Source organism: Triticum urartu, chromosome 7A (assembly GCF_056163025.1).
Source record: "Triticum urartu cultivar PI428250 chromosome 7A, HENAU_Tu73, whole genome shotgun sequence".
Lineage (NCBI taxonomy): Eukaryota > Viridiplantae > Streptophyta > Magnoliopsida > Poales > Poaceae > Triticum > Triticum urartu.
In genome coordinates, this window is record NC_141879.1 from 49,390,317 (window position 1) to 49,402,634 (window position 12,318).

General features: G+C 44.5%; 1 protein-coding gene across 1 annotated transcript; it reads right to left on the reverse strand.

Annotated features, from left to right (window-relative positions):
- Window positions 1-1,717: 1,717 nt before the first annotated feature.
- On the reverse strand, window positions 1,718-11,923 carry LOC125528974 (uncharacterized). The gene is made up of 2 exons (XM_048693391.2): window positions 11,363-11,923; window positions 1,718-5,658 (listed from the first exon to the last, which is right to left on the reverse strand). The coding sequence occupies exons 1-2, from the start codon at window positions 11,770-11,772 to the stop codon at window positions 2,022-2,024; spliced, it is 4,047 nt and encodes a 1,348-aa protein (XP_048549348.2). The 5' UTR covers window positions 11,773-11,923; the 3' UTR covers window positions 1,718-2,021.
- Window positions 11,924-12,318: the final 395 nt, after the last annotated feature.

Here is a 12,318-nt window from a genome sequence, read left to right on the forward strand (position 1 = left end):
ATGGGAATCTTGCGGCCTTGCCCATTTCTTTTATGTTTCCCATTTCTTGGTATTGGTTTTCTGGTTTGTTGTGTATAAGATTGGGTTTATTTTTATGTTTGTTAATTGCTTCTTTCAACTCACCAGGGATCAAGTCGCCATTGAACTCGAGCTCTTTCAATTTTGGTAGGTTGTCAATGCCACAGAGACTCCGCACCTTGTCCTCTGTGAATGACTAGATGATCTTCTCGAGCTTAGGAGCAGATCCATTGGCGAACCCTATGTTGGTGATGGCAGAACCATCGACAATAAGAAGGTTGAGACTTGGGAACTCATCTTTGTTGAACTTAATCTGGCTTTCAACACAAGCTTTCTCCTTCAGGATTAGGCAGCGCACATATCGTATCTTGGCGAACATTTTCAGGTCATCTTCACTCAGTTTGGTACTACAGAGAGTCACCTTGGAAACTTTCTCAGCCTTGTCAAACAATGAAAGCTTATTGTGGTTGTTGTTCAACTCGACTTCCTTCAGTTCTGGAAGGGCTTCGACCCCAGAAAGAGATTGTATGCCATCAGTTGAGCATAAAATGATCTTCTCCAGCTTATGGGCTCCACCTTCAAACAAGATGTCAGTCATGTTGGAGCCCTCAACAAGAAAGCACTTGAGATTTTTGAATTCTTCATTCTTGAAGGTGAGATTGTCATCGATGTATGTTTTGTCCCGGAGCCTGAGACAAACTATATTGGGAAGCTGGTTGAGGACCTTCAGATCATCCTGCTTCAGTCGGGTTCCAGTTATAGTTATCTTTGCAAGTTGGAAGAAGTCTTTATTGGTCAGCAGTTGAAGAAGTTGCCCCTTTCTTATGGTTCCAGTAATGCTTAGGCTCTCAAGAGGCAGATTAGCGGGCCTAGCGTGCTGGTGGGCCGGCCCGATTAGCATATGGGCCGTTCCTGGGTTGCAGGCTACAGCACGCGGGCTGGCACGGCACGGCCCGTATAATAATCGTGCCTCAGCGGGCCGGGCCATGCCAGGAACGATTAAGATGGGCCGTGCCGGGCCGGCCCGGCCCGGCCCGTTTGGCCAGCTATAATCTCCACCCTCTATTGTGCGCTGTCGCGCTCGAGCCCATCTCCGGCGAGACAGTGAGGTGGCAGTCGGAGGAGCCCGGCGATGGTGGCTCAGGGGCCAGGGCGTGGCCGACGAGGTGGTGGTCGCCCTAGGCAAGCTCGGCCCGATGCAGAGGAGAGCCATGACGGCTGGCGGCGGGGGCGGCTATATATGGCGGGGCCCTGATCCCCTGACGGCGATGCCGTCCGAGCAGGCGCCTTCCTGCCGGACCTCCTCCTTCCTCCCGGGCATCCCTCTGCGCGCCGCCACCTTCAAGCAAGGCCGCCGTTGGCCTCCGCACGGTGAGCTCCCCGCACCGCGCGTGTGGGTGTGGGTGTTGTGTGTGTGTCGGGGATGTCGATCTCGATCGATTTGAGATGGGATGCAGCGACGGGGATCTGATTGGTTTGGGCATGAATAGATTAGAGGGAATTTGGTGTGGGGATTTGGGCATGTCTGCCGCGGGAACTCAAAAACAGAGAGCCCAGAATTTGGCCATGTCTGCAGTGAGATCACATTCAGTAGATAGTTTTCTGGATCTTAGGATGAACCACTCGCAACCTGGAGACGAGTGACTTAATTCTCACACCATGCAGTTATTCACTCAGGCTGTAGAGACACCCAAATCCATGAGCTCAAACTTGACACCATTACATTTATTCAATCTTAGTTACAGGGCACAATCTTAGTTACTCAGAGCATACCCGTCCGTACACACCATTACATATGCTCAATCTTAGTTACAAGGCACAAATGCATAATAAGTAGCAGGGGCCAACACTCAGCCGATCAACATACATAGATACAGAATATATATGTCCACACATGCACTGTGGACAGAAACACACAACAGCAAGCCAAATAGCACACACAAGCCACACCATGGGATGGGAGTCGATGATGAATGGATATGATAGGAACGGCACCTCCAGCATCAATCCTGGCTCTTCCAGCAGGATGGGAATCTTGCGGCCTTGCCCATTTCTTTTATGTTTCCCATTTCTTGGTATTGGTTTTCTGGTTTGTTGTGTATAAGATTGGGTTTATTTTTATGTTTGTTAATTGCTTCTTTCAACTCACCAGGGATCAAGTCGCCATTGAACTCGAGCTCTTTCAATTTTGGTAGGTTGTCAATGCCAGAGAGACTCCGCACCTTGTCCTCTGTGAATGACCAGATGATCTTCTCGAGCTTAGGAGCAGATCCATTGGCGAACCCTATGTTGGTGATGGCAGAACCATCGACAATAAGAAGGTTGAGACTTGGGAACTCATCTTTGTTGAACTTAATCTGGCTTTCAACACAAGTTTTCTCCTTCAGGATTAGGCAGCGCACATATCGTATCTTGGCGAACATTTTCAGGTCATCTTCACTCAGTTTGGTACCACAGAGAGTCACCTTGGAAACTTTCTTAGCCTTGTCAAACAATGAAAGCTTATTGTTGTTGTCGTTCAACTCGACTTCCTTCAGTTCTGGAAGGGCTTCGACCCCAGAAAGAGATTGTATGCCATCAGTTGAGCATAAAATGATCTTCTCCAGCTTATGGGCTCCACCTTCAAACAAGATGTCAGTCATGTTGGAGCCCTCAACAAGAAAGCACTTGAGATTTTTGAATTCTTCATTCTTGAAGGTGAGATTGTCATCGGTGTATGCTTTTTCCCGGAGCCTGAGACAAACTATATTGGGAAGCTGGTTGAGGACCTTCAGATTATCCTGCTTCAGTCGGGTTCCAGTTAGAGTTATCTTCGCAAGTTGGAAGAAGTCATTATCTTTGGTCAGCAGTTGAAGAAGTTGCCTGTTTTTTTTGGTTCCAGTAATGCTTAGGCTCTCAAGAAGCTTGGGAGGGTGTTTATAATATTCGAGAACATCAATTGGAAAATCTTCGGTGGAAGGATCTTGGTCAGTCATGGGAAGAGTGATTGACAGAGACTTGAGGCACTCATGCAGGTCGCTGATAGCTCGAAGCAAATTCCTAACGAGTTTGTCATTGTCTTCAATAACCACACCAAGCTTCCTCAGCTGCCACAGCTTTCCAATATCTTTCAAAACTTGATGATTTCGTGCCTTGACATTGGACAATACCTCCATGTTTAACATTTTTCCAATCTTGTCAGGAACACAAGGCACTGAGTTCAGCACAACGTGTCCAGCCAGCAAATGCTTCAGCTTCAGGAGTAGGACATTTACTGTTGCAGACTCAGGCACATCGGTGTCCCGAATATCCAATACTTCCAGCTCACGGAGGTTGTTGATTTCACTAGGCAGCTGTTTAACATCTGTTTTTCTTAGACTCAGATACTTGAGCAGTAACATCGTCCTGCAGATGTCCTTGAGGTACCGCTGGTTCTTACCACCAAAGCATTTACAACCTTCTAGATCTAGCACCTTGATAATGGATACTCGAAATGATTCTTCATAGAGCTTTTCAAAGAATCTGTTGATTGTATCAGAGCGACGGATTCGGAGATTGTTGAAAATGGAGAAGTGGCGAGCCAAGTAATGTGACAGGCGTGTTTCTACAATGCGCTGTTTCCTGGCGATCTTGGTTATGAATCCATGAACTACATCACCTATCACACAGCTCTTCACCTTTCCTGTAGCACCAATATCAGCAGGATAAAGAAGCCACCGGTTAATGAGCGCCTCAAAACATCGATTGGCATGTCGCACAGAGCTGGCCCAGTCTTGCTTGGTTATCAACCCCTCTACAACCCACCGTCCTATCAAGGTTGACCGCCTGATGTGTTGTCTTCGAGGGAAAATTGCTAGGTATAGCAAGCAGGACCTGTATTCCTTAGGCAGGTCACTGTAAGAGAACATGAACATCTTCTTAGCAATGATATTGTTGTCCAATGAGTTGTGTGCAGATGTGTGTGAAGCTTGATGTACCGGCTGCAGGGCTTTGTGCAACTTGCTTAGCTCCTCATTGCTCCTCTTGGGGTTGGCGTGCAAAGCATGAATGAAGATCTTCATGCAGAATTCATGGTGCTTACACTTGTCCAAGATGTCAAGATAAATCTTTGGGTTATCTTCAAGCATGTGGTTTTTTGTAAGCTCAAGTGCAGTATCATGGTAGAAGCCAAGAAGACTATAGTCTATAGGCTCCCGCAGTGGCCAACAATATTCTTTGGCTCGTGCTATCTTATCTTTGAATGTCAACATCAGTGCACCGGCTATGCAACCAAACATGCTGAAAGCATTTTTGGTCTCCTTCCATCTGGATACCCAGTCAGCATCGAGTTTGAGGATAACCAGGATCTTGTCATCTTGTCCCGTCAAACAATCTTCAATTTTGTCCATGATTCCTTTGATCTGGAGCTGGTCTTGCATCGTGCACTCGATTTCCTGAATCTTTGCTATGGTTTCTTCAATTAGAGCATTGGGGATACAATGCTGACTTTGTATACCATCAGTTGTATCTATTTTCTTCATGGATTTGTCTTCCTGCAGCTCAGCTGGACCTGGTTTCTTCATGGTTTTGTCTTCCTGTAGCTCAGCACCTGGTTTGTGCACGGATTTCTCCTGAAGGACCTTACGGATCATTTCTTTGATTTGATCCTCGACCAATATAATGGTGCTAGTGGCGCTGACGGCGGTGGCTTGCTCCTGGATCTGCGGGTTCTTCTTGGTGGTCACCGGGGGGAACACCTCCCTTAGGATCTGTTCATAATGGGCTTCTTTGAGACGAATTGCCTTTGTGTCTGCATCTTCTTCCATATGCCCTTTAAGCTTCTCGGCTGTTCTCTTGATGATATATTCATGCGTGAATCTGTCTTCCTTCCATTCTTGGTCTTGTTTGGTAGTAGGCTCACCTTCAATAGGCTTGTGCTTGAGCTGCCACAGCGCTCGAAGGAGTACCCATAAGGGTTGATCTTTAACAGATTCTGGCAGACCCAGCAGGTCTTCATCCATTTGTTGTAGGTTGATCTGCAGTTGTCCGCCCTTCATTTGTTCCATGGTGTTCTTGATTTCAGAAAGTTTGTTGTCCACCTTCATTGCTTGGATTTGTTCTGTGACTTCATCGAGCAGCTTCCATTTTTCTAAGCGAATATCAAATCTTATTTTTTCAGCCTCCTCTTCACCGACTTGACATTCCTGTTGCTGGGGCTGGGGTTCGAGAGACTGAAGCTTCCGCAGGATGTAGTACAGAATGTCCCGAGTTCGAAGGGTTCGGGACTGGATGTGCACTGCTGGGATGTCGACCATGACACTGCGCCAGTGGGGACAACGTTTTTCCCACATTGCCGAAGCTTCGTTCGCAATAGCCAGGGTTTCCTCTTTATCCTGTGCCACAATGGCGACCGATGGTATGGGCTCCCCCATAGCAGTGCCGCATTGTGCGACATCCTCTATCCATTCGGCTAGCTTCACCCTAATGTTCTCCTCCGGCGTACGAGGCTGGTAAAATGTCCCTCTTACACCAGAATGGTTAGTCGTTGCCACTGCTAGCATGAGTTGATCGTTGCTCTTTTCTTTTTCATCATCGGAACTAGCGGATGATGCGGACGCTTGCTCCTCCGCTGTAGGCGACAGTGCCGCTGCCGCCTCCTTTGCCGGGACCTCAACACCATACCTGTAACATGCCAGAAATAATTAATTAGTCTCAAAAGTTTAACCATGTAGCCAGAACAACAGATGAAGAAAAATAACTTCTGGAACTGCAATATATATAAGCCAGAAGGAAATTCCGAGACCTTTGATAGGTTTATCTCATCAAAAAAAAGTCAAAATGGTATGGTGGTTTATTTTTCTATTTTATTTTTTTAGGGGGGGGGGGGGGGTGTGGTGGTTTATTTAGGTAAGACTCTGGACGAGGGGGGAATGGGCTTCATGTTTTGACAATGTTTTCGCAATGTTCATGTATATACAACTTAAAGCAAATTATATTCATAATTATATTATGTGACAAAATAGTCGCTCGGTGGCTAAGAGCATCTCTAGCAGATTCTTTAAAACTACGACCCGTATAAGCGTTTTACGGGCCGAGAAAAACGCATTATAAGAGTTGATTTTAGCTGCGGCGAGGCCCGTATAATCAACCCGTAAAAAAAATATTCTCTAAATATACCATCTTTGCCTCATGCCTTTCATGTCGAGTTCCGTCCCCTCGGTGTGTGCGTATCCTGCCTCCGTGACCATCTCCTCGTGCTCGCCACCAAGCGCGATCGGGCCGGAGCCAGCAGCAGTGCCGACTGCAGCAGCAACCGCCGCCGCCGAGGCATTCGCGGCCGACACTTGAGGCTGGCTAGCTAGCTAGCTAGCAATTCGAGCGGACGGCCGCCGCCGAGCCGTTCGCGGCCGACACTCGCATGAGGCTGGCTAGCTAGCTAGCTAGCAATTCGAGCGGGCGGAGCTAGTTAGCAATTCGAGCGGATGGCTAGCTAGCTAGCTTCATGCGATGGTTGGGCATGGCGGCCGGTGGCCGCGGTGGTCGGGACGAGCGCGGCGGCCGGGGACAGGCGAACGGGAGCGATTCATGAAGGTTACGACGGCCGTTGGATTTCCGCCAATGGTCTTTCGTCGTATATAGGTCGTTCTCGGGTTGATCTTTAAATCCTTATTTTCATGGATTTGGCCGGGATATTTTCCGCGCCTCTTAAAAAAATTTATAGGTCGGAGTAATTTACGGGTTCTATTCCGGTCGTTTTTTCCGTCTAAAACTGTAAACTGACGGTAATTTTACAGTTTCGTGTATTTTAAGGGGTCTGCTAGAGATGCTCTAACTAGCTATAATAGTCAGTTTCAGCCGAGAGTTTGTCATATCATTTATCACTAGGTATTCATCTCAGTGCTGCCAATTGCACAGCTATCTACAGTAGTAGCATATGATTCCTCCCCTCATTTACTAGTTCTTACCAGTAACTGTAAACTCAGTAGTAACTGTTCATTATATTATCAGAGGTTGATATTTAAATATAAGTCTTTTTAGAGATTCCAATAAGCGACTACACACGGAGCAGAAATGAGTGAATCTACACCCTAAAATATGTCTATATACATCTTTATGTAGTCCATAGTGGAATCTCTAAATAGATTTATATTTAGGACCGGAGGGAGTACATTTCTTTTAATTTTTTGATTTCACAATAGGTATTGTATCCATTTTATTGTTTGATATGTACTAATTTTTATTTCACATATTTTCTGTATTTAATGGTTTTTTCTACTTATTTTAGTGTATTCGGCACCACTTAATTTTGAATATTCATGACAACTTCCTTTTTAGATGAATTTTCCCACCGGTAATCGTGGATTGCTTTACAACAGCTTCAATTTCCTCCAATTTTTTTTGTTTCACTAGTAATTATGAGTTTTTTCCTTTGATGATTTTATTTTTGTTCCACTTCTTTTATTCTTATAGTAATTATGTTCCATGATGAATTTTAGTAATCTTGAGTTGTTTCATCATGAGTAATTTGTTCGAGTTATATTAATTTCTCGTTTCCAGCACCAATCTTGAATTATTCCACCATGACATTATCTTTGTTCCACTTGTCTTGTCCCAATAGAAATCCTAAATTATTGTCAAGATGATTTTCCCACTTTTTTGTTAACTGGCTGTATTGAGTTGTTTTATTTCATTCTTTTTTATTCTAATAGTAATAATGTTGTATGATGATTTTTTATTTTTTATTTTTGTTGCATAAGGAGTCTGATTATGTCTTTGAAAAAAACATTTTCATGGTTATTATGTCTTTGAAAAAAAACATTTTCACCTATTTGTCTTTTGTAGTGTTTTCATGGTTATTATGTCTTTTGTAATGTTTCCTTCGTTTGTTATCCAATTTACTTTTCTTTATTGTGGTGTTCATCCGATTTTCCTCGATTTGTACATTTCATGGTTATTATGTCTTTGAAAAAAACATTTTCACCTATTTGTCTTTGTTTCTTACCCTTTTTCATTATTTTATTATTTTTCCTTTTCATATTTTTCCGTTCAGTTTTATTTTTCGCCAGTGGAATATTTTACTTGATCAAAGTCAAATGCATTAAGGACGGAGCAGACCAACTCCTGGTGAAGGACGAGGAGATTAAGCATAGATGGCGGGAGTACTTCGACAAGTTGTTCAATGGGGAGAATGAGAGTTCGACCATTGAGCTGGATGACTCCTTTGACGAGACCAGCGTGCGGTTTGTGCGGCGAATCCAGGAGTCTGAGGTAAAGGAGGCTTTAGAAAGGATTAAAGGAGGCAAGGCGATGGGCCCTGATTGTATCCCCATTGAGGTGTGGAAAGGCCTTGGGGACATAGCGATAGTATGGCTAACCAAGCTTTTCAACCTCATTTTTCGGGCAAACAAGATGCCAGAAGAATGGAGACGGAACATATTAGTACAAATCTTCAAAAACAAGGGGGATGTTCAGAGTTGTATTAATTATCGTGGAATTAAGCTGATGAGCCATACAATGAAGCTATGTGAGAGAGTCATTGAGCACCGCTTAGAAGAATGACCAGCGTGACCAAAAATCAGTTTGGCTTCATGCCTGGGAGGTTGACCATAGAAGCCGTTTTCTTGGTATGACAACTTGTGGAGAGATACATGGAGCAAAAGGACTTGCATATGGTGTTCATTGACTTGAAGAAGGCCTATGATAAGATACCGCGAAATGTCATGTGGTGGGCCTTGGAGAGACACAAAGTCCCAGTGAAGTACATTACCCTCATCAAGGACATGTAAAATAATGTTGTGACAAGTGTTCGAACAAGTGATGTCAACACTGATGACTTCCCGATTAAGATAGGACCACATCAGGGGTTAGCATAGAGACCTTATCTTTTTGCCTTGGTGATGGATGAGGTCACAAGGGATATACATGAAGATATCCCATGGTGTATGCTCTTTGCGGATGATGTGGTGCTAGTTGACGATAGTCGGGCGGTGGTAAATAGGAAGTTAGAGTTATGGAGACAAACCTTGGAATCGAACGGGTTTAGGCTTAGTAGATCTAAAACTGAGTACATGATGTGCGGTTTCAGTACTACTAGGCGCGAGGAGGAGGAGGTTAGACTTGATGGGCATGTGGTGCCTCAGAAGGACACCTTTCGATATTTGGGGTCTATGCTGCAGAAGGATGTGGGTATTGATGAAGATGTAAACCATCGAATTATAGACGGATGGATGACGTGGCGCCAAACTTCTGGCAGTCTTTGCGATAAGAGAGTGCCACAAAAGTTAAAAGGCAAGTTCTACGGGACGGCGGTCTGGCCCGCAATGTTGTAAGGTGCTGCGTGTTGGCCGACTAAAAGGCGACATGTTCAACAGATAGGTGTGGCGGAGATGCGTATGTTGAGATGTATGTGTTCACAAGAAAGGATAGAGTCCGGAATGATGATATATGAGATCGAGTTGGGGTAGCACCAACTGAAGAGAAGCTTGTTCAACATCGTCTAAGATGGTTTGGGCATATACAACGCAGGCTGCCAGAAGCTCCACTGCATAGTGGACGGCTAAAGCGTGCGTAGAATGTCAAGAGAGGTCGGGGTAGACCGAATTTGATATGGGAGGAATCCGTAAAGAGATATCTGAAGGATTGGAGTATCACCAACGAACTAGCTATGGACATGGGTGCGTGCAAGCTTGCTATCCATGTGCCCGAACCATGAGTTGGTCGCGGGATCTTATGGCTTTCACCTCTAGCCTACCCGGAATTTGATATGGGAGGAGTTCGTAAAGAAAGATCTGAAGGATTGAAGTATCACCAACGAACTAGCTATGGACAGGGGTGCGTGCAAGCTAGCTATCCATGTGCCCGAACCATGAGTTGGTCGCGGGATCTTATGGCCTTCACCTCTAGCCTACCCCAACTTTAAGTCACTTTTTGTGGATCCCAAACATATCCCACAAAAAATATAAGGGACAATAAAAGAGCCTGGTCAAAATTTAAGATAAAGAAAGCCGATGTTGAAAAGACTGCGCCACAAGGTGTTATCTCATTCTAGTCGCTAAAAAGTCAAAAGGGAGGCGAGCTACATCCACTCCAGAAAAAGAAAAAACAATATTTGGTCCCTAATTTTCTCAAAAATATAATTAAAATATTCTTATAGATGTCTATTATATATGTACATACATATTTTTATCAATATATGTTTTAGACATAGGGTAATGGAAAATAATAATTTGTGGTGCTATGGATTTGTATTTTGGGTTGCTTTTAAACAAAAGTTTCTTTATTAACATTTTACGTGTACTCTCTCCGGTCCTTTTTAATCCACATATAAGATTTGTCTAAAATCAAACTTTGTAAAGTTTGACCAATTTTATAGAAGAAATATCAATATTTATAATACAAAATCAACATCATTAGATGCATCAGATTGTTCTATGGAGCACAAACCAGATTGACACTCTCAACATCCCATCTCATCTGAGGCAGGCATTTTTAAGGAAATCAATAGATTTTCACTTTTGTGCCACTCCCTTGCCATCCATCTTGATGTCCCTTTGTTCCTCCATACCTTGGGGTGTCCATGTGCCTCTTAGGTTATGAATATGTTGATGGCACTCTAGATTCCCTTGACACACTCTAGTGGAGAAACGCAATCCTGTGCTGTCACCACTTTATGGTACAAGTTCACGTTGATGAACAATTATTTGCATTGGTATACCTTAATGCACTCGAATCTGATGAACAACCATAGTGGAAGTAGGGAACTGTGGTCTGTGACCAAGTACTGGCCCTATTTGCTTGGCTTCACGATAAATGCAAGAACGTGTATGAATATCTTGACATAATTTGGAATTCTCACAATGAGAAGAATTCGTGTCTAGTATCTTGAAGAATTTTCTATGTTTTAACCCTTATTCGAAGCTTTGTTTCGTTATATGGATGTTTCCTTTTCAATTTACTTGTGGGATATTTTTACTCTTTGAAGCGACATGTATGAAATCTGGGAGTAATAGGAATTTTTCAAAACAATACAGCTCATTCAAATTTTGAAGTTTGACAAATTTATGTTTTATCAAAAAGATCGGAAGCATTTTATACAAAGAGTGGCACTTGTGTATAGTTGACTTGCAAAGTTTTAGTATCAAATGTGCTCTTGTTCGGAAGAAACAAAAATGAGAAATTTCTATACGAGGATAGCATGGGTGTTGATGCAAACTGAATGGTGTAGGTAGAAGGTGTAGCTACATAGGGGTATGAAAAAACCACACTCTTGTCTATAATTGTTATTTCTGTTGTTAGTTGTCTGCCATGGATTGGGAGATAAAAGAGGCTAATTGCGGCAAATATGCTACAGTATAGTGTTCTGAGAATGCAGTGAGTGTTACAGTACCTGGTTCGCCGCTCGCCAATGTCATGCGCCCTTTCCCTGAGGACACCCAGCTGGACGGCCGCGCGACGCTGCGCCACCATCTTGTGAACAAACCAGGGAAGCCAGAAGACGTAGCGCCGGAGGCCGCCCCTGGCGAGATGGAGCTCGGGGTTGCCGCGGTACAGGTACATGTCGATGCAGTTGTTGCTGTCCTGGGCGAGCAGCCGGACCTGGTTCATCCACGTGCGCATCTGCTCGTCCTGGTCGCCACCGCCGGGCGCCTTCTTTGACAGGTGCGCCAGGAAGCTCTGCATGCTCTCCATCTCCTCCTGGATGAACTGCACGTCATGCCGGACGCGGCCCAGCAGCAGGGCCTCGTTGCGGATGACGCCCAGCAGCGAGCTCACGGCGCCCGACGCGAGCTCCGCCATTGCTTCTAGCTCCTCCCTCCACCGGCCGGTGGCTTTGTGTCTAGTTCTTCTCGCCTCTGTATTGGAGATGCACCGGTTGCACCACAACAGTGCCGGCCGGTGGCTTCGTGTCTAGTTCAAATCGGTGATGCACTAATTCGGTATGCACCCATGTGGGTGGGTGGCAAGAATTTGTTCTTCTTCACGTGCACAAGGCAAGTATCTGTTCCTAGCTTTTCCTTCGAAAGAAAGAAATACCTTCCTTCTAATGTTCACCTTGTGATCAGTCTAAGATGTACACCGTCATAGATTCCAAGGCAGGAAAGAGAATTGCTCGATCAAGCCGGATTGGCTTGGCTTGGTTTGGTGGAGCCGAGCTGAGCCTACTTTCTGCGAGTAGTTCGTTTCTTGACAAGCCAGTAACCAACATGTAAATGCAAGATCAGTTTTGTAGCCGACGGTTAATCTTTCAGTTTAAGCAAAATTTGTCAGATTGAATTAGTTTTGTTTATTTTTTGTGGTGTATAGCACAAAATAATGACTATATTGCTTGTAAAACATTCCGTG